This window comes from Ailuropoda melanoleuca, chromosome 1 (genome assembly GCF_002007445.2).
Source record: "Ailuropoda melanoleuca isolate Jingjing chromosome 1, ASM200744v2, whole genome shotgun sequence".
In the NCBI taxonomy this organism is placed as follows: domain Eukaryota; kingdom Metazoa; phylum Chordata; class Mammalia; order Carnivora; family Ursidae; genus Ailuropoda; species Ailuropoda melanoleuca.
In genome coordinates, this window is record NC_048218.1 from 137,625,235 (window position 1) to 137,648,579 (window position 23,345).

Sequence of the window (23,345 nt, forward strand, 5' to 3'; positions counted from 1 at the left end):
GATCGACTGCCATTTTTAATGCCTGCATAACATTTCTTCTATTATTACAGCATAACTTTCATAAACATAAGCTTTAGTTGGATTTTTAGGCTATTTCAATTTCTGCTATTACAGATAATGCTCAGTGAACATCTTCATGCATGAACAGTAACTTGTCTCCAACTATGGGTAGGCAAATGTCCAATACATGAAGATTTACTTCTCTGTGTCTGTTCTGCAATTCAGACTGAGAAGACATGAATCTCCAAGTACTCCAAGTCACAGTCAAGCTGGCCAATGCACATCCACTTGAACCCCATGACTGGGTGATCCCCTCATGACATACGCTGTTTCCTGGGCCTCTCGCTTTGGCCCCCATTCTTGTCAGTGTTATTCCTCTCAAAGCTGGATACTGAACTGCCCAGGAACAAAAATATACATCACCTTTTATCTTCATTTTTGTATTGTATTTTTCACATTAGTAGTTGCTATTCTAATATCATATACTAACACTGCAGGGATGTCTATTTTTCAAATTAATAATTGAACATTTCTGAAAATTATCAAAAATGTAAATTTTAGCCTCTAAGTAAAGGAGGGAGCAAGCAGCTACCATTGAATATTGTCATGAGAGTTAGACCAAGTTCTCTAAAAGATCAAATAAAAGTTCCGGATAATCTTTACTAGTAAGTGAATACACACACACACACACACACACACACACACACACACACACACACCCCGATGCTTTCATTCGATTCCCTGGCCTTCCCAGTCTTATTTTTCCTCCATAGGTCTTAACTTCTTCAACTTATAATTCAATCATGGATCTTTTAGGAACGTAGACCCTCATGGTCGAGTAGTAACTACTGCATTTTCTCTTCTCCCTTAGGATAATTTCCTAGAAGTGGGATTATTGGTCAAAAAAGAGAATATTTCAAAATGTTTAATATGTATTAAGGCTTTGTCTTTCCCTCTCTCACTCATCTGTTTAACCAACATTATTCAAGGACCTACTATTTTTCACTCTTTGTTTTCAGGTGTTTACCTCACTTCCTACATCCCAAGTATATTTATTTCAGATAGGTACTGATTTAAGACAGAGGCAATTTAAAAGAATTATTTAAAACAACAAAATATGATATGGAGAAAATTTAACTCATAAAAATTGCTAATAAGATGATCAAAGTAAAAGAATGCATTTTGGTATAAAACACTAATATTTGTAACACCTACTCCTAGCATCAAGTTTAAAAATACACACATAGATACGGTCACTCATTCAACCAGCAAATATTGCAGAACAACGAAGTGCTAGCCTCTCTCGAGTCTTAAAATATTAGAACAAATAAAATTCAGCCACAATCTTATAGAACTCTGTCACATTTTCAAATTTTCAATAAGTGGGGTTTATATATATTTTGTACACACGGTCACAGATTTCATAGGGAAGGGGAGTTAGAGATGATTTCACCTCTCAACACAGCTCAGTCCTGAGCCAGACTCAACCAATCCCAGCAGAAATGCGGTCATCCTACTCTTCAAAATGGCAAGTGACATAGATTTCATTATATCCCTTGGTGATCTACTCTGGTATTTATAACCATAAATGGTGATCCTCGATATCTACCTCAAAGCTAACTCCAAAAAAATGCAAAATAGTTTATATTGTTACAGAAAAGTCAGCTGGCTCTGACACCACATTTACTATTTCCATGTGAGGGCTGGAAGGCAGACACATAGCCAACAGATAGGAATGAAGTTCCTCATACCCATTTTTGGTATGATTTTAGAGAGCGGGGTCCAAGAATCTCTATGACCCAAAGACATCCCGGGGGCCGATTCTGAACTCACCATTCATTCCATCACACTTTGAATTCCCAACATTAAAGCAGGAAGTTTTCATGTTGCCAGGAAGGACATTCCACCATTTATATTCAAACCCAAGCGCAGGCTCCATTCCTGCTGGACATGGCCTACATTCTATGAGAGACAAGTGAAATAAACAATTACAGTTAAACTGCATCTGGACATCTGCCTCTGTTCTAAGTAGCACTAAACCTTAATTAGCAAAGAGGGAAGCGAGAAGGAGAGATAGTAGAGCACCAATTCCTTAAGAATTAATAAATTTTCTAAAGCAATCTGGAAAGAAAAATATTTCTGGATATATTTTACTAATATACACTTGACTAATATGAAAAAGGAAAAGGATCAATATAAATTTTGTTAAATTATTTTTTCCTTCATTTCTGAGAATAACGGCTAACATCAAATCACCCTCCACAAGAAAGTTAATCTGAAACTAATTCTCTTATATGTGATCTTAGAATCAGTTCCCTCCACCTCATGAACGAGGAAATATTTCAGCCCTCCTATTGGCTATTAAACTTAACAGAGTATTATAACATTTAATTATGGACTCAGTACTTGAAATTCAAAATATTGGCTATGTTGAAAAATGATACTGGGAGTTGAAAGTCAGGTTCATAAATAAACCTGATTTAAATTAATATCTGCAACAATGAAATGGAAGGGTCTTTTCCAACCATTTCTGAATTTACCTAACACAGTTTGCATTAATCATGTCATTAGAGAAAAATGTTCACTGAGCAAACACTTCTTGATACCAAAGTACTTTAGGACACATTTTTACATAACCTGCTCATTGATAATGAGCTAGATATCATTACCCACAATTTTACGGACAGGAAAATTGAGGTTCAAAAGGTTTAAGTAACTTGGATAAATCACACTAATGGTCGCCTGCAGGATGTCAATTCAAAACCAAGTCAATCAGACTCTTGAGCCTTTCTTATGTTATCTATCAAAGACTCTGAGTAGTAAGCAGATGGCATGGCTATATTCAAGTAAGATGACTGCAGCTGAAATGCACTGTAATTTTTGTTTAACAAAATTAAAACAAACTCTGCATCACTTTCTGTATTATTTGATAAGCACTAAAATTTTCTCAACCGTACACACCAAAACAACTAAGAGACTATCTCCACTGCCATATGATCAACACGAGTAATTTTTGCTATTACTATATTACAAAACGTGATTCATTATTCCAAAGCTGAATTAGAAGAGGCTACATTTTATGCCTGCATTAATATATGTGTACACACTCATTGGAAAAGGAGTATCTATCCTTGACACTTAATATGGTGGGATTCTTTTTTATCAACATTCAAAGGCAGAGTGAGTCATCCCATGAAGAGAATATTACACATATTACACAAAGTACTGATAAAAGGCTATCCTCGTGGTAGGTTAAAGAAGCCACTGCCACCTCACAATTCACTACAATATTTCTCAGCTCTTCTTCAGTTTCTGTGAGATAAGTATGTTTTATAAATAAGTCTTCTATAAAAACAATGAAGAACAAGGTCACAATAATCCAGTAAGATTATTTTGCTAAAGGTGCAACTGGCATCCTACCCTTTGTTCCATCCGAAAATGTTCCAGGAGGGCAGGGATGGCAAGATGATGATCCATTGTTATAAAATCCAGGGTTGCAAGGTGGACAATCCTTCTTCTCTCCAGAAGGGGGCAACCTAATAGCATCTGTGAGATCCTCCCGGCAGATTTTAGGCTCTATCCACTTGTACATAATTTGCGTCTGGGGGCGGAGGGGAGAAAAAGCTTGCAGGTCATATAAGATGTTTTATTTGCTTTAAATTTCCAGTAATAAAAGCATTAAACAGAAAGCCTAGGAAAAGTCAAATAGTGAAATAGAAGGGCCAGGTGAAAAGAATCTAAACCATTAGTAACAAAATAAGATAAAAGGAAAAAAAAAAAAACTTTGGTTGGGAAGATGGCCGTTACTTCCACATGTTTTTACTACGAGCTACAGGTGGGCCTTACCGCATCCATACAGCACGTTCATCATTACGGAATTCCACTTTAAAATACAGATACATGATTATAATCCTTACTCCTGTAGCCACTCATTCACTTTATTCCATAATGACAGATGCTTCTATGCAGAGACTACCTTTTCCATTTGGAGGCCTTCACTACTCTATTCCTTTCTCTCACCCTGAGCACCTATCACCATGCCTAGCACATTATGATTACAAAAAAAAAAAAAGGGTGTACATTTTTAAAAAGACTATGTCTAACTTCTCAGTTCAATCCTGCACTTCACAAACACACGTGGTTCCTCCCTGAATCTTTCCCAGTACCCTGATGTTAGACTATAGCCACAGCTAAAATATTTCTAATCCTACGCCCTGTTGCACGTGCTTCTAACATCAGAATTAAGACAACCTCTACTTTCAAAGACAGAAGTCTTTTAAACCTTATCTTTTCATTCTCTTTCACACATACACACAACCCTACACAACACGAAATACACAAGATAACTATAACTCAGCCAAAACCAGAAAGTTGCGATTATAAATTACTCTCATTGTGAAACCAGAAAAATTAAATGGTTTAGCCATTTCACAAACAAAACCAATATGCTCAGTAAAAATAAGAAGGTATTTCAAATGCAAAGGGAAAAATAATTTCATAACTAAAAATAGCTTTTAAAAAGAGACTCTGTTTCCTTCACTAGACATATAATCCAATGAAAGAATGCCTTCTCCTTTAAAAAAAAAACTTTTGCAATAATAAGTCTAATACTGAAGCTGGAGAAACAAAACTAAAGGCAATTCTCTATAGCTATTTTCAGTTAATAGAAAATTATATGTAGCACACCCTTTAGACCACTCAATTTTATTCTCAAGTATTCTCTTATGGAAGAGCAAATTACCTTATCTGAAGAAGGATGCTTAAGGAAATGGTTTAAAAGGTAGGTGTCTCAACAGAATTATAAATAACAGATTTTTCCTCTTATAACTCTCATTCTGCTTCATTTTATGGCCTACATGATGATACAGTTCAGCCAGCCACAGAACCCATCTGCCTCGCTCTTTCCATCTGTAAAATGATGGCCGCTCCTGCTGAAGCTTCCTCGACAGTTAAAAAAAAGAAACTAGATCCTGTATCCATAAGGGGTTCTCAATTCTCCTGAAAAAGGGTGTATAAAATTCAGCAAATCTAAGCAAATGAAACATCATTACATCTGGGAGATTGTCTTTTTAAAAATCTAGCGTAGCAAGAATAGAAAACAAATTTCCAACCTGATGAATTCACAAATTTGATTTATTTTGACATGGATTAAAATCGCACTGTGTTAGGTGTGAGCTATTGCACTGTTGAAAAGGGGCAGTTCCCGCGTGGGGGTGGGTGTGGTGCTGAGGCTGAGCGCTCCCACTGATCCTGGGGGCACCTTGTACTCCTCCCCACCACTGTGGGAGGTCAGTACTATAATCCTCCAGTTTATAAATGCGGAAGCTATGGGTAAGAGCTGTTGAACAACTTGCCCAAGAACTAGACACAGCTAGTAAACAGTGACATAACACTAGTTAAGAAGGGTCAGTTTGGTTAGGGTAAAAATAGTAAAAGAAGGAAATATATTTTTCACAAGTCAGCTAACCATATGATTCTCAATCAAAGCACAGTAAATGTTTAAAAATTAGAAGATGTGCACCGCCTTTAAACATTTAAACAGTGAGAAGCCAAATTTCAAATGCTCTACAGTAAAAGTTTTTGTTTACGAGGCCTCTTGCTTCACATGGCAGATTGAGTCTATGCCTCTCTTTCTAAGGGGGACAGATGCTTTCAAGTGGAGCTGGCTGGGGAAAGATAATAATTAATATAAATGATACTTAGCACCAGATGGCTCACAGTGCAGGTGAAAAACCCACAATCAACTCATTCTTCGGCAAGTCAAGATAAAATTATGAAAATTTTTATGAAACCAAAACACCCTAATAGAACAAACCTCATCAGATTGCCAGGAAGATTAGAGAAGACCTATAGTGTCCGAGTATTTATATTAAATGTCAATATAATAAAATATGTTTTAAAGAAACACAGGGAGGTATAAATTCTCATGTCAAAATAAAATTCAGGACTGGGAAGACTAAAATTTAGACAAATTTTGAGACTGCATTTGTCCATGTTGCCAGCTTTCTTCTTTCAAATGTCCCTGTACAGAAGCACCAAGGCTTTGTAGACTGGCTGGATTCATCAGAGCTAAATTACATGTGATTTGTAAGTCTACCTACCGCCAACCCAACCTAATTGCCTTGTGCTCTATGATATTCTGACTTGTATGTTCCAAACCAGGAGGGCTATTGCTTGTCTTCCTGTCTTTTTCAATCCTTGATCTTTTCCGGAAAGTAGCCAGGCACTGGGCCCTCATCATTTGTCTGACATGCCCACACCATTCTGTCAAATTGTGTCCACCCCCTCCTTCAAAGCCATGCTCAACATCTAATGTGCTCTAAGTATGTCCTCAGCTCAGCCATCTACGTATCAGCATCCACTTGGATTCCTTTTCTATGAAGGTTCTACTGTTTTCTCTTTTCCTTTGTGGTTTCCTCCTTGTCCCCTTTCTAAATGCATCAAATCTTGGGCCCTCTTCTTTCTTTATGTGGAAGACACCAGGGGGGACTGAACATTGCCCTGGAGGTTGTAGTCAGGGCTTTAAGCAAGAAATGTCCTAACGTTAGACTGGGGTATAAAATACTGAAAACACTGAAGTGAGCCTTTAAATGGCTGCAGTGTCTAATATGACAATTCAATCTCAATAAAGCTGTTTTTAAAAAATAATTTAAAGACTATCATGAAATTTTATTTTCTATGAATTTAGAACTCCCTAGTCACTGAGAAATGCCATGGTCTTTCCCCATCATCCTAATTCAGAAACACAGTCTCCAATATATTTGACTTACTTAAACCATGTAGTTTAGGTGGTTCTAAACTATAGGAAGAAAGGCGGTTCTAAAAGCCGTATCCCTTTATACCCTACGTTTTAATATCCCCTACATCTTACCCTTGCTATGTAATTCACAAGTACTGCGTAAGAAACATCGAGCATTTGGAATAACTTGTAATAGTGAAGTTCATTAAAGGCCAAAGAAGGTACTAGACAAATTCCATCAATTTCCTAGCCTCAGGGATGACTAAGTTGCACAGTCAAATGTCCCCTCTCAAGGCCTCCTTCTAAAACATCCTGCCCTGCCAGGCACCCTTCTAGCCTTGGCTGCAAGTTTGCTCTTTGACAAAACATGCTGTTCCAGAAGTGGGCAGGTCTGCTTGTTCATCATTACGTACCAATGGAATTTACCTTCTGTAAGTTCACCCAAGTTCTGCCTTATGGGATAATACAGAAAAGTCTGTTTCTCCTTTTCTATGATTTCCTTTCCACTTACTATTTAGGAAGTTCTTATTAAGCACCTACTGTGTATAGAAGAAAGCACTGGGGGAATTTAAATATTAATAAGACAAATTGCTCTGAAGGCGGTTCCAGTCTAATAGTGATAAGACAGGGTCACAAAGTGCTGGAATATAAAAAAAGAAAATATGTGAAGAGGATGCAAAAGCATTGGATCTGGAAGCAGACACGATTAGGGTTAGAATTCCAGTCTTAAGACTTAATTGCTGTGGCTAGCTATAACCTTCCAGAAATTACTTAGCCTCATTAAGCCTCAGATCTCTCATCTACAAACTGGGTATAATAATGTCTAAATTGCATAGCTGTTAAAAAAAAAAAAGAATCAGAGGCCATGTTCGAATGCACATGCACACACACAGTGAGTGCACACACAATTACATAAGTGACGGATGCTTCTGCTGTTAATACCATCACTACTATTACCATAATTATTGTCACTATCACCATTTCCAAGAGAAACATGAAATGTCATGGATATTCAAAGGGAACAGATCAAATCTCTTTGGGGCAAGTAGAACATGTCAGAAAAATGATCCAAATTCCTCCATCCCATGGTGTCTTTCCTCCAACCTGAAAAAATATTACCAGCAACTTCAACCATATTTCATATCAACTAGTTTAATATCTTGGCCTCTCTTCTCGAGATTCTGCCTGGTTTGTCAAAATTTTTTCAAGCCCTCTGCCAAGGACAGAACACAACTCTCTAAATGTGTTAATCATTCACTCACTAATTTTCTCATTCATTTATTCATTCAAAAGATGCTTCATTATCTTCTGTTCCAGGTACTCTACTAGGATGAGAGATTTTTTTCTTTTTAAGTGAGTAAAAATTTGTTTCTGTCTATAGGAAGCTGAGAGTCTGGTGAAGGAAAACAGTCATCTTTACAAGAACTGTATTTGCAATAGTGATCTGATACCAAAACACTAGCAAACCTTCTATGACCCCTCTGAAAATATCAGAAGAGGTGTGCAAAAAATTCTGTGGGACTTCCCAGTATATCAAGACAACCTTGGCAGATCTATTCATGTTATTTAAGAGTAGATGAGTTCTGTGAACCCGCACAGAATCACTCTCTTTTTATTGTGGTAACCAACCCCATCTTTTTCTCTTTAGGAACTGATTTGTGTGACACTGAAAGTAACAGGGAGTTATAAAATCCAGCCACCCAGCCACAGGGCTTAGCCCAGGGAATGCAACTCTCTGACCAGAGTATCCCATGCTATTAGAAGGATAGTTGAGCTCATGATTCAAGGAGGGCCAATCAAAGTCTTTTCTGAAACTTCGGTCGGCACCTCTGTGAGCAAGAGCTGTGAGGAGGATAGTGGCTTGGGTGGAGACACCACCAGGCATCTGGTACCACAGGAAAGAGCGTGCCTGTGATGGAAATCAAAATGAACCAAACATATCAGTAAGAACAAGAAAAAAAAATGTCTTGATAAAACTATTTGCTCTCTGTTGACTTCCCAGTCACATGAGTCAAGAGACTCCTGCCCTTGCTTCCACCAACCCCAAGTCTGGAAAGTACTTTTTAATCTCTTTAAAAGAATTAATTATTCCCAAGTGTGGGAGCAAAACTGACACCTTGCTTTGCAACCATTAGAAAGAAAGGTGCATCACATCCCACAGTCAGGGTAGGGGAGGAAACTACTTTTTACCCTGAGATAAAAGACAGGGGGGAAAAAAAGTTACTAGTTCTATCTACTTCTAATACCCTAAATAAATTAAAGCTTAAGCCTTGTCTATATGTGGCTGACTCCCTAACAAAACCCCTTATCCCTCTAACTTCTATAGGCAGATCTGAGACAAACTTTGTGAATGATAAACAAACGAGTGACTTGTTTTTCAGCCAGGAACCCACTTAATTGAAAAGTAAGTATCCTTTGTATTTTTGGGAGGTTTTTTCCCCTTTAAATATCTGTTGCATTTTTTATTTGGCAAGCCAGGTTCTAAAGCTCTGATTCTCTTCAAAATATTTTTGGCAAGTTTTGGCAAGTTAATGTTTTCTCTTTTCTAAATACTTCTATATCTGAGACTCTGACACAAATAAATGTTGACTTTGCTAATTTGAGTTCAATGTGCTCACACACTGGGATCCAAATTTCACTTCTGTCATTCTCCCCAGCTTTATTGCTCTACAATTTAACATACTTATTCCCAATATCCTCAAGCAAGTTGAGGATTTTTAAATCAAATGTTGAAAATAAGTCACATGTGCTCATATTCTTCTTGGTATGACTTAGGATATGTATAATTACATTGTTAAATTTATATTCCTATAGCAAATACATGATACAAACTACACTACTAGTTAGTATCAACTACACTCCTAGTTGATATATTCATTTATTAAGTCAAACTTTTTACATATAGTTCCTCAATTAGCCATATATCCTCTTAACCATATCATTTAGTCCACAATTCTCTTATCTTAGCCATATGGAGATCATGAAAAGCTCTGTCAAATATGGTGCTAACATTAAAAGATGACTTCTCTCGATGACTACCTGGCCATTAGTAAGGTCAAGAATTTTTTTTAAGAGTTTATTTATTTATTTGACGAGAGAGCACAAGCAGGGGGAGTGGCAGGCAGAGGGAGAAGGAGAAGCAGGCTCCTTGCTGAGCAAGGAACCCAATGTGGAGATTGATCCCAGGACCCTGGGATCATGACCTGAGCCAAAGGCAGATGCTTAACTGACTGAGCCGCCCAGGTGTCCCAAGGTCAAGACTTTTTGAGCTCAAATGTCAAGCACTGAATCTGTGCATCTGCTTGTATGCAGTCATATGAGTGTATCTCAATATATGTAAAAAGTGGGCTCTAAACAACATTTTGAAAACAAAACATACACAAAAATTCCAAGTAAACTCGCCACTATGAAACCTTCCTACTCCAGCATGAGCCTATGTCATTAGATGCAGCTCATGCAACCCCCTTCCCACACCCCCACATTCCAGTCACACTCATACCCCATTAGTTCTTCAGATATGTCCTGCTCCCTCCCACATCGGATCTTCATCATTCTGTTCCTCTTCCAGAAATGCTCCTCTTCCATGCCTTGGCCAAGATTTCATACAGTTCTAAAGCCTTCCCAGGCTGGGTCATATCCCCATAAAACTCAGACTTCTCTGCTCTAGCACTAATCACAGTTAGAAATAATTTTTTTTTTTTGCTTTTGACAGACCATCTCTTCCTCTGAAATCCAGATCAGTCGCTCTCAAACTACTGAGATCCTAGACCAGCAGAATCAGAATTAACCTGGGAACTTCTGAGCAATATAAATTCTCAGGTCCCGCCCCAGATCTACTGAAACAGAAAATCGGGGGCATGAACCTCCAGGTGTGTCTGCTGCAAACAGAAAAATTCACAACCAGTGCTCTACGCTCCAAGAAGACAGTTGCCTTCTTCTTCTGCCTCTCCCTGGTTCTGCCCTCATCACCCAGTTCTCTGTAACATAACCAGTGCTCAGGAAAGAGTCACTGAATCAAGGAATGAGTCAGCAGAAATGTTGCACCTTTCATGATATTACTGAGAGTCTCTCAATCAGGATTAGACTGGTTTCAGTTACTAATTAAAATACTTCTGAAAAATGTTCCCTATAGGAGGGAAGCAATCAAATAACTGAGCTTCAAAATAAACACAGGAACCTGTAACAGTCCTGCATCACATAAATGATTATGTTCAAAGTCTGTCTACCTCAACAGTTGCTTCCCTCGGGGATGCTCTCCAAGCAAGGAGAAAATAAGATCAAAGAGAGTATGACAGGACAAAAGAAGCCACAGTCATTGAAGGACCTGAAAACATCACTAAGCCACCAGCAAATCACCAGGCTGTGCCAAGCAAGAACAAAATATCTTTTTAAAAGAGGAAACTGGAACAAATGAAAACGTTGAAACAAACCATAAAAGGAAAAAATTAAAACTCACATCTATAATCTACATTTCTCTACTATATCAGTTAATTAAGCTTTTATTGGATTTTGTTTACTTCTGAAGCTACACACATTTATCTTGAAGTAAGTCTTAAATCACTTTTTAAAGAATCACTGAGTTTACGGGCGCAAGTACTTTGTGTTCTATACTGAGAATGTGGTCAGAGTTCACTCAGACTCAACAGAAAAAAGGAATTTGTGTGTACACATGAACACAACGTGTCTGTGAGTGCATGCGTGTGTACGGATGTGTGTGGGTATGTGTGCATTCTGTACATTCTACATTAAATATATGGTTTTACTTCCTTTAGGCCAAGGTCAACTAAATTTTATCACAATATTCAGTGACATAATAAACTACTTACTGACATAATAAAAATAGGACTTTTGAATATTTTCATCATAGCAAAGACAAGAACCATTTGTATATTAGATGTCATTCATTTAAGATTCAGTAATGCTGAATTAGTGATTACTACATAGAATAAAACAAATTCAACTTGCCTTACTCATTAATAAGACAAGTTTAACTAAAAGAAGTTTAGGTAAAGAAACATTATTTCAAATTACTTTCAACTCACCTTAGTGGCTTTCTGCACGTATTTTCTAAATGAAAATAACCCTTCCTTGGCCACTATTATATGACCATTGCGATCTTATTTCATAACTCCTTCTAATTTAAGGGCTGTTTGAGTTACTGTTCTTATTAAAAATACTACATATACTTCTAATTATTAAAATTTTCCACTAATTTAAACTGTCCTTCCCCTGAATGACTCTCAGTAAGTAAGGGCTCTCCTGCAAATACGAAAATAACCTTGGTCTTAAGTACTCAAAAGTCAATTCCTAAAACAAATTTATGGACTAAAGATAAGATTAATAACCACATAAATATAAAAAGTACAGATTAGAAGCTAAGAATACAAAATTAAGAAAAGAAAAGCAATACTGACATGTATGTATATTCTCTAAACTAGGTCAAGAAATGAAATGCCATGATTTGAAAGATGTAAGCACAAGGAGAGAAAGCTGCATTGTAGCCACGTTTTTTTGTTTTTTTTTTAATTTTATTTACTCATTTGAGAGAGAGAGAGAGAGAGAGACAGAAAGAGCGTGATCAGAGAGGGGCAGGGAGAGAGCGGGGGAGAATCTGAAGCCAACTGTGCTGAGCACAGGGCCGGACGCTCGGGGCTCAATCCCACAACCGTGAGGTCAGGACCTGAGGCGAAACCAAGAGTCCGACGCTTCATTGACTGAGCCACCCAGGCACCATGGCAGCCACTCTAACCTCAGTTTCTCCTACTGATATACGCTACTTGCAGGCTAACTGTAATACTGAAAACGCCACATCACCTGTGGGGTTCACGTGTGCATTTTCCCTCCTGCAAAGTACCATCTGTATGGTAATTACTTTGCATTTTCCAAACACAATTACACAGTAATCTGCCAGAACTGAATTTGCCTATGGCTGCACGGCTCTTATCACACCGACTGAGGAACCAAATAATTAAAGAGAAGTTACAGGATATTTCCATCTGGTGAGTCACGGTACGCATTTTAAGGCTGTGCTCTTCCTGATCCTATTACTTTGGGAAAAAATTAACTGTTAAAAATAGCAGTCATTTATGGAGCACTTGCTATGTGCCAGACGCTATGCGGGGAACCTCGCACTCGGCATGTCTTGCATTCTCAGAGCAGCCTTGTGAAGTGAGAAGTGATATTAGCCCCATTTTACAGATGAAAAAACTTAGAGGCAATAACTGGCTCACGGCACTAATAAGTAATAGTGTAAAATCAAAGCCAGGACAGCAGGATTGAGAGTCTACATTCTTAAATTTCCTCTGTCCTACTTACAAACATGTGTTATAAATCAACTCAGTTAAGTCCCTCAGGAACAAATCAGAGTCTGCTCAAATTGGGAAGAGGCTTGGATTAGTATGGAGTGCAGTCGACTGGACACAGTCTGTACCTTTCCTTCTTCATCACACGGAGTATGGATCTGGAAATAGTCTTTTGTGGTACAGGGAGGTCGCTCCAAACACTCGCTGGATCCTTCCTCTGCAACATAAAAACACATTTCAGAAATGAGTCATTTACGTTGTGACTCTCAAAAAAGGCAAAAAATCAAAACAAACAAAAAAACCCAGACAACTAAAAATTTAAAATAACCTTACCAGACGAATTCAGGAAGAACTAGCTAGGCCTAAGGAAAGTAAAGGCCTGCATTTTTATTTACCCTAGAGCAATGAATGTTTCCATGATACACAAGAAACAATTTTTCCAATAAGACATTAGATTTCTTCCGTTATCATTGAACACTGTAAATTTGCAACAAATGAAAATTTTCCAAGTACACCTCTACACCAACAAATCATGTAAAATTATGGTATGATTTTTTTTTAGATTAGTATAAATATATCCAAAGCACAGGGAGAAATATATCCCTGTGGGGTGTGGAACAGAAAAAGTGACAAATGGAAAAGTCATGCACAAAGGGGTAAGAAGAAGTCGTATTTTATCCATTCAGTACTGATTCCCCTCAGCACTCTGTTCTTGGTACACTCTTCCCACCACATTGGATGTGTGACTTCTGGCTTATGACTATACACTCTCAACAAACATAAATTTAGAGAGAGAAGAACAAAGAGCATAAACTGGCAAAGCCTAGTCCTACCCGAAAACTGGGAGTGCTCCTCACACTTTATGCATTCTTTGGCTCCTTTCTCAGAGTAGGTGTTTCTGGGACAGACTTGGCAGTTGAACGAACCTGGTTTGTTGCTGAATGTGCCTGGCTTGCACGGAAAGCATTCGGACGTGTATGCCACCCCTGTGTGGTAATGAAAAACAGAGCATGGGAGGGAGGACCCACCAGCAACAAGCACATCAGCACTTTCTTCCTGCCTCTATCAGAAGTGAGAGAAATAGGGGCGCCTGGGTGGCACAGCGGTTAAGCGTCTGCCTTCGGCTCAGGGCGTGATCCCTGCATTATGGGATCGAGCCCCACATCAGGCTCCTCTGCTATGAGCCTGCTTCTTCCTCTCCCACTCCCCCTGCTTGTGTTCCCTCTCTCGCTGGCTGTCTCTATCTCTGTCAAATAAATAAATAAAATCTTCAAAAAAAAAAAAAGAAGTGAGAGAAATAGGAGTAGGCAGCCAGGATCTTTATCCCATTCATTCAACACCAAGGAAGTATTTACTGTGTGCAAAAAACTGGGATAGATACTGAATTAAACATCCTAAGGAGAGCAAACACCTCAACGAGAGGTTGAGATTTGACAGAGGTATACTGGATTATAAACTGAGTTGGCAAAAGACAACTCCACTCAGACCTGACAGACCCTAGTAGGAATGGCCTTTTCTTCTGGCTTGTAATTCCAGCCATTGCCAGCAGATGTCCCTATAACTAATGAGTTAGTGTCACAGGAACCAGTACAGAACGTAGTAAAATATAAGCCATTAATAAAAGAGAATCACTGGTTTAATTAAAAGTATCCCTAATTGAGAACGAACCATGCCAGGTTTTATTGGCTGCTCTCCTGGGCCAGAAAATGCCCAGCTGGTTCAAAGAGGCAAAAGAGGTTTAAGAGACAAGCAGAGAAGTTTATTTTATTGTTATTTCTATGAATTTAACAGTGCCCCGGGCGGGCTCAATGCCTGGCACAATAGACATTTCTTGAATGAAGAATAGCTTCTTATTAACAAGGATCCTTTTTTATTTTATGTAGAGACACCGAAAATTATCATGCTTATTTTTTTCACACAGATTAAATTACTCTAGTTTAAGGGTACAAAAAATGCCAGTCAACTTGCCAAAAATAAACCCAGGATCCTAGATACGTATGATGCCNCAATAGCTTCTTATTAACAAGGATCCTTTTTTATTTTATGAGAGACACCGAAAATTGTTATCATGCTTATTTTTTTCACACAGATTAAATTACTTTAGTTTAAGGGTACAAAAAATGCCAGTCAACTTGCCAAAAATAAACCCAGGATCCTAGATACGTATGATGCCTAACGTAGTAATTCCTGCCCCATAAACCCCTGAGCCATCCAAACCAACAATTTANCTAACGTATTAATTCCTGCCCCATAAACCCCTGAGCCATCCAAACCAACAATTTAATCAATATTTTAACTAACTCTAATATGTGACTACTAAAAAAATTGCTGTGAAATACCTTCAATTGTGATATTTTTTACCAAAACTGGCTTGATTGCCTTAGAACCCATAAGGATGCCAGTGGTTCTCCAGTACAATATGTTGGTGCCTGATTTCAACATCACCTGTGAAGAGAAACACAAGGCACTTGTGTCAGAGAAACCATGCTACTTCAGCCATCAACCATCAAGGCATTATCATGAAACACCGTTAATTAGGAAGCTACAAATTTAAGTCTACTGTTAGTTCATATCTAAGCTCTGCTGTAGTCATATTTTCTAAAAAAAAAAAAAGTTTTTCAATCCAAAAAATATATCAATAAAGAAGGAAAAGAAAATTCTTTAAGCCTGAACAAAAAGATAAAATGATTTTTAAACCATGTGTATGAAGTCTTGGTTTATATTTAAAAGGAGTTCACTCCAGACAGTGAAAAGTCACTCAGCCCAATTACATATTTGCTGACTGCCACTATTCATAAGTACATCTCTGGGCTCTGAAAACAAAAAGGCAACAGAATGAGTTTGCTTCCTTCTAAAATTGCTTAATAAACAATACTGCAACAGCAACCAGAGAAAAAATAGGACTCTTATAAAATAACATGATTTAAATGACTACAGAATATAAAAGATATTACATCTAATATTTGCTTCCTTTGCCACCAGCACATGGTTCTATTTACCTATCAAACTACATTTCCCATAAATCTCATGCTGTTTCTGTCAAAGCCAATGAACTAATTTAAGAGTTCCTTGCTTTCTCATTTGCCACTCCTATTCTTCTATGTGGTCTCTGGCTGGCCAAATTCAAGCTGTATGAAATTAAAGCATACTGAAGTACTTCACCCCACCAGAGATTCAGAAAAGTAGTGCACTAAGTACTTTCCCCTGTGTTAAGTGAAGAAAGTATATTTGTTGCCAAGGGTTACTTGTACCTTCAAAGCCCAGCTAATGAATGCTTAGGTGAATGGATCTTAAATGGTTATAGTATCACTTCCTGGCATACAGATTGGGGGGGGGGGGGAAACAGTCCAAAAGGGTGCATTGTATTAATCACTCAAGGATGAGGCACCTGCTGCAACTCAAATGTGGGGGTGGATGGTCACTTACTGACATAGAGCTCAGTCTACACTGCAGGCCCCACACTAGGTCATTCCCATATACCCTATCATTTAATCCTGCAAGATCGCTTCCATTTCTTACATGAAAAATCAGATGCAAAGAGATGATTAAGCCAAAAATAAAAGAGATTAAGCCAACTGCCTACAGAAACACAACTACTGTTAGCCAGAGTTAGATTTGAAATCCATGCCTCATTCCAAGTGGACAGTGCCTCAAATAAAAGCAGATTCACACACTNCCATTTCTTACATGAAAAATCAGATGCAAAGAGATGATTAAGCCAAAAATAAAAGAGATTAAGCCAACTGCCTACAGAAACACAACTACTGTTAGCCAGAGTTAGATTTGAAATCCATGCCTCATTCCAAGTGGACAGTGCCTCAAATAAAAGCAGATTCACACACTGTGTTGCCTGATAATTGCTTTCAAGCATTTGGAGCTGTCCTGTGGAGACTAGGCAGTTACCTTACCCAATGTGACCAGAGACAGTAGAACTTTGAGCAACAGGTGACAGGGTTAGGCTCCAACCCATGGATGAATTTTGTGATATGCAGAGCCGTCCAACAGTGGAGTCAATACAGCCCCCAACAAGACAAGCTGGAAAGTCACTTGTTGGGGAGTTTGCAGAGAAAGTTGGATCAAAGGATCCTTCCAGTGCCAGCAGCCACTGATTCTTGCCCATGTGACAGGCACATATGTAAGCTTACATACCCCGAGGTTCTGTGTGTTAGTTTTGAATAGCCTTATTTTCTCGTCAATGCCCCTTTGAAAAGGAGGGAAGTTGGAGTATAATGGGAACGCGAAGGGAAAGAAACCTAAAGAGAAAGAGAAAGGTATGAACAAATACCTACAAAGAACCTGTGTCCATGAAACTTTGGGGCAGTTTCTTCCCTAACTGGAAACTGTCTAAATTAATGAAAAAAATTTTTTTTCATAAACTCTTTTATAAGGTTGGGAACAGGAAGGAGCAGAAGGGGGTTAGTGGGAGAGAAGACAAACAAACAGAGACTTACAGAATGAGAGCCCCATTCTCCATTGTCTGTGAGTTTTACCCACTTGTCTGCAGTGGTGTCCATCTCCTGGCACTGATCATTTTGAATCTGTGGATTAAACACAAGGGCCCCAGTAAAGTTTCTTGAATGATGGCTTTGATTACTCAGCACAGGACAGGCTGCATTACTAAGTAATGACCATGAGTAATTCTCAGCAAGTAAACATACCAAGATCTCTGGAGCCTAAGTGACCACTGTATACAAGGGATTCTAAGTAAGGCATCCTCATTATTGTAACAAAAGGATTAAGAAGCAGAGAGGAGGGAGGGAGAGAGGATGAGAGCAGTTAACTCTGAAAATTCACAGAAAGGAGAAAAAGTCATTACGAAAAACTTACCAAAAGTTTTAAAAGCTTTCACTCACCATCCAGGCCCAATAGTATAAAAATAAAGTATATTTTTACAAGATTTAGGGAAGTAAGGTTTTAAATGAATAAATAAATGACATCTGCTTGGTTTTCAATTCCCCAGGACTCATTCCAAACATGTAGGTAAGTAGCTACAGTCAAAGCTACAGCCCTAAATTTTGATTTGGGGGAAATGTTAACCATACGCGGTACCAGTTCAAATGGCCACAGCTACTATCTTTAGCACCTAAGACTTTGTGCTCTCCACACAATTCTTGCAAAATGCTTAAGGGTTTGCACGCAACTTTTCCAGGCCTGTGAAGAATACACAGACATCGAAAAGCTAGGCCATTTTGCAGTACTGCCCACAAGTCAGCAATAGAGTAGTGTTGAAATAAGAACTCGTCACCCCTACTTTGGCCAAAATGGCTATTTCTCTCTTTTCTACATCTTGGCCACTTCATTCATCCTCCTGGCCACTTTACCAACAACATTAAAATGTTCTCCATAATATATATTTCCTAAAAACTTATTAACTAGAAAACAGATCCTTTTAACATCCAAAAATACCAGAGAATATCAGCCACTGAGGATATTTGTTTTAACTGAATTTAAGTATCATATTTATACAATAAGCATAATGACCATTCTAATGCAAGTGTTAAGCCATTTTTAAGCAGATATGGACCCTAAATATACCTTTGGTGGTCCATGTGTGGACAAGCTGAAAGCTTTTTCTTTTTTTTTTCCCCCAGCTGAAATCAAACATCATGTGTTCTCAGGATATTCTAATGGCATTCTGGGGTCTGACACTTCTGTTCTTCATTCTAAAAGTAAGTAGTAAAGGTATGACCTTGGTCCAATACTTTATTCTCTCTAGGTTTCAGCTTCATCACTTAAAAAGAAGAGTGGAGGAGCTGAATGAAATTCCCATAGTTCTAAAATTAAATACTTGACTGCTTTAAATTATGTGATGTCCGTAGGTACAACGTATCTTGCAGTCTTCAGACATTTCCTTTCCATTAACAGTAAGCCTGATGACTGAAGTGTTGACCCTCTGAGTCAATAGATTGCAACCTATAAAGCTGAAACATCAATAAAAGAAGGAATTCACCTCTTTTGAATTTGTAACCAGAACAAAGGCACCATTCAAAGCAAGTAATGAAACTTGATGCCTTAGGAGTACCTTCACCGAAAACTCTCAAAGGACTTACTCAACAATGCACAACTAAATGCTTATTCTAACAGTTTTATAATTACCTTGCTTGACTTTACACTAGTTTGAGTAATATTGCAAAAATGTCCAACGGAATAGGGAATCATTTACTTTGAGAAGTGTTCTGCAAACAGATGTAGCTTGAAAAGCAAATCTGTTTGAACATTACTTAACATCTTAAATTCCTCAAAGGATGTTAGGACAAGGAGGATCCTTAAAGGTTTGGTTACACAATCCACTTTGCAAAAGGGAATGCTGAGGGCCGGAAAATTAGCTCAATTGCCCAAAACACACAACCAGCCACACAGTTGGGGCATGAGCCAGAATCTCTTGACTTCAAATCCAAGGCTCATACTTTCATGGCAAGTATCTCTTCCTATCAAACTTCTGACTTACCAATTTCCATTATCAGGAGCAAAATAAATTTGCTTTAGAATTATTAGTCCTGGGCTCCTGAAATCTGGACCAAAGAAACATTTTACGAGGTAATTTTCCCCAGTTACCTGTACAAAACATATTTTTTTAAGAAGTCAATCTGAAAACATTTTCTCAAGCATTTGAGAGACAGCTACAACAAATATTTGCTAGCTTAGATATAGTTTATATTAATTTTTTTTAAGTTTACTTGTTTATTTAAGCAATCTCTACACCTAACTTGGAGCTCAAACTCACAATCCTAAGATCAAGAGTCATGTGCTCTTCCGACAGAGCCAGGACGGTGCCCCTATATTATATATTTAAATAATTTTAGTAGTAACAGACTATTCCTTTTTTTAAATTTAAATTCAATTCATTAACATATAACGTATTATGAGTTTCAGAGGTAGAGTTCAGTAATTCATCAGTTACATATAACATCCAGTACTCATCCCATCATGTAACCCCCTTAATGCCCATCACCCAGTTACCCCATCCCCCCACCGCCTCTTCAGCCTATTCTGTAAGACTTCTATTTTATCCTATATTCTGTAAAGCTATTTCATCTCTTACCAAAGAAATCAACTATCTCATCCACTGATTCCTTTAGTCTGTACAAAATCAACAGAATCAGAAACACATAGCCACTTCTACTTTTGAAATATTGCCCATGCTTATACTTAAATCAATCAAATACTTGAAACTGCAAAGAGGAAAAAACAAAAACTAAAATTGGTGAATCATATTTTGAATAAAGTAGCATCTGTAGCTATAAAGAAAATTAAAATGAATGTTGGGTGAAAGTCCTTTTCACACAAAAAGTCTAAATCAAATGGTCATCTAATGATCATAACCAAAAGTAAAACAAGTCCAATGTTCTTCAACAAGGTGAGAGCACAGAGGTAAATAAACAGTGTTAAGCAGAAAATAATATATTAAAGAAAAAAGTTTTCTTTTATATCAAATGGTTCCGTTGACAGAAAAAACTGAGGAGGCATACCATGGAAGAGCAACAACTGATTAAGAGAAATTTTACATGAATTTCTCTCAAAAAGTAAATTCTAGAACAAAGAAGGCCTTACGAAGAACTCAAAGAAGATGTTGTTGTCGACATACTGGTACTCAAAGAAGACATAACCCGACTTCTTGAGGTGCACAGCATAGATCAAAGATACTGTGCAGTCATCACGATTGGACTCTATGTAATTTCCACGAGGGACCCAAGAAGAGCTGTGGAAACAAAACCAAGAGGCATTTCTACATTAGCATTCGTAACCCTCTTCTGTTCACAAGTTACATAACTAAGCTTCGAATCAGCAAAGCACACCAGAGAAATCTAAAGCTTTTCTAGAAGTCAAACAACACATTACTGGGAAAAGGTTCATTTCTTATGTCAAAGGGCATCCTAAATCTTGGTAAGGTTATGTGATCCATTTGCTAAGAAACTTCTATTTTTCATCAAAAATTTGGTCACTAAATAAATGACCACTAATTGCAATAGTCTGAGGTGGAATTATTCTCTCAAGCAACATCTGAAGTTTTATTTTTATACATATACACCTGGCAGGGAGATGAGGAGTTCCTTGATATGAATGAAGGAATGGTCCTAGTAAAAACCCATTTAAAGTAAACCTAAATAAAACACAGATCACAGTTTCAGGGTATATAGGAGGGGCAAGAGTCTAATTGGAATTTTTATCTAAAAAAAATGAAAAATTAAGAACACTAGTGAACAAAATTTGAGTTGTAAATCTAACCATAATTCTTAGCTAAACCAATAATGAGTCACATGTTGACTCTTTGGCCAAAAAAAATTTCTAACCAAACTGTATGAAAGCACAACTTAACATCCTTCTCCTCGGATGTAACTGTTTGTATGGATGACAAGAGTGAGATCTTGGCAAATTCTTTTCTTTTTTCTAAAAGAAATCTGAAGACTGAGATTTCCACATCCCAACCTGACTCAGTAACTGATAGTGGATTTGCTCTTTCTCTTTAACAAACTGTTAAACTAAGGAAAATACATGAGCCATATTCAGGCACTGACAATAGGCAATACAAGACTGAGACTGTTGACAGCAGCAAAATACATGGGGCAATGCCCACATTGACTCTGACCTCACTCTTCAGGACACTTTCCAGATTGTGGCACCCAAGCAGAGCAGAGTGGTCTCACTGAGCTGAGGAGCAGAGATGTGTATTTAGGGCAGCTATAGCAGCTAGAATTTATAGGCCTGAGAATCAGAGAAAACAGGGTTCCAGAAGCCCATATGGAGTTTCTCTGTTGGTCCTGGGCTTGAGGCTGGAGTATACAGACAGACATGGCAGAGAACAGCCACTGCAAAGCTGTGACATAATCAGAGAGATCACTCTAGTGGGAGTCACAGGAGCTTCCAGCCAGTCAGTGAGAAGAAAACTTGATAACCACACTGGGCATTCATCTGACACCCCAGAATTGCCACTTTGGGAATAAGGGTCTTGCCCTAGACCAGGTATCAGCAAACTTTTTCATAAAGGGCCAGAGAAAAAATTTTTTTGGCTTTGTGGACCATCTGTTCCTTCCTGCAATACTTAACTCTGCCATTGTAATTGAAAAGCAGCCCCAGACAAGGCATAAATAAATGAGAGCAGCTGTCTTCCAATATAACTTGTTTTACAAAAACAAAGGGCTCACAGGTCATAGTTTGCCAACTCCTGCACTAACAAAAGCTGTGACCTAGAACCAAGAGTGAAACCAATACAGAGTCACCCTAAAAAAATAATAAAACCAGTCCTGATGACATCAAGGTGCTCTTTCAGCACATAAACCACCTGCCAGAACAAAATTAAGCATCCTTAAAACGAAGAAAAAAATAATCCATATTCCCTACATCTTAACATCCACAATGCCCAAGATAACAATAAAAATTTACTAGACATGAAATAAGTGGAAAAATATGACCCTTGAGAAAAAAGACAGTAAAAAAAAAAAAAGACAAGTATTTAAGACAGTTCTTACAAATATAGTCAACTATAAATAAAAGATGTATTCATACAGTGAGTGAAGGGGTGGAGAATCTCGAGTATTTTAAGGGAAATAAGAGCCATAAAATAAACTAGATGGAAATTCTAGAACTGAAAAATCACAACATGTAAAATTTAAAATTCAACAGATGGGCTTAAGAGCAAGTTTGAGACTGAAAAAAAAAAAGTTGGTGTTAGAGCAATAAAATTTATGTAATCTGAAATATGAGAGAAAAAAATTGGGAAAAAAAGAGCCTCAGTGACTTTTAGACGATATCAAATGGTCTAACGTACATGTGATTAGAGTAAAAGAAGGAAAGATGGAGAGAAAAAGCCAGAGAAACATTATTGGTGAAATAATGGCTAAAATAATTCCAAATCTAGTGACAGTATCAACCTACAAATCCAAGCAGCTCACTAAACTTGAGGTAAATACATGAAAACCAATGCCAGGCATGTCATAGTCAAACTGTTGAACCGCAAAAATACAGAGAACATTTTATAAATAAGCAGAGGACAAAAGACACATTACATAGAAGGGAATTAATCATAAAAAACACAGCTAACTTTTCATCACAAATAGGGAGAGTTCAGAAGGTAGTGGGACATCTTTACAGCACAGAAAGAGAAAAGTTCAGAGTCTGATGTCCAAGAAAATATTCTTCAAAATGGAGGCAAAAATAAAGGTATTTTTAAGTAAACAAAAACTAAAAGAATTTGTGAGCAGCACACTTGCATTGTAAGCAAGGATAAAGAAAATTTCATGGGTTGAAAAAAATAATCCTAAACATTCAGATCTATATAAAGGAAGAAGGAGCACCAATAATATGAC

At 37.7% G+C, this 23,345-nt stretch overlaps 1 protein-coding gene across 5 annotated transcripts in view; it reads right to left on the minus strand.

Moving 5' to 3' along the window:
* ELAPOR2 (endosome-lysosome associated apoptosis and autophagy regulator family member 2) overlaps positions 1–23,345 on the minus strand; it is a 184,185-nt gene that overhangs the window by 56,083 nt on the left and 104,757 nt on the right. For 4 of the 5 annotated variants that reach the window (XM_034667227.1, XM_034667211.1, XM_034667217.1 and 1 more), the window contains exons 4-10: positions 20,593–20,740; positions 17,493–17,579; positions 15,381–15,486; positions 13,875–14,027; positions 13,170–13,258; positions 3,421–3,601; positions 1,834–1,962 (exon numbers count right to left, since the gene is read on the minus strand). In XM_034667227.1, coding sequence (XP_034523118.1) covers positions 1,834–1,962; positions 3,421–3,601; positions 13,170–13,258; positions 13,875–14,027; positions 15,381–15,486; positions 17,493–17,579; positions 20,593–20,740 — 893 coding nt within the window. The remainder of the gene's footprint in view (positions 1–1,833; positions 1,963–3,420; positions 3,602–13,169; positions 13,259–13,874; positions 14,028–15,380; positions 15,487–17,492; positions 17,580–20,592; positions 20,741–23,345) is intronic. The other variant, XM_034667214.1, reaches the window with a different exon arrangement.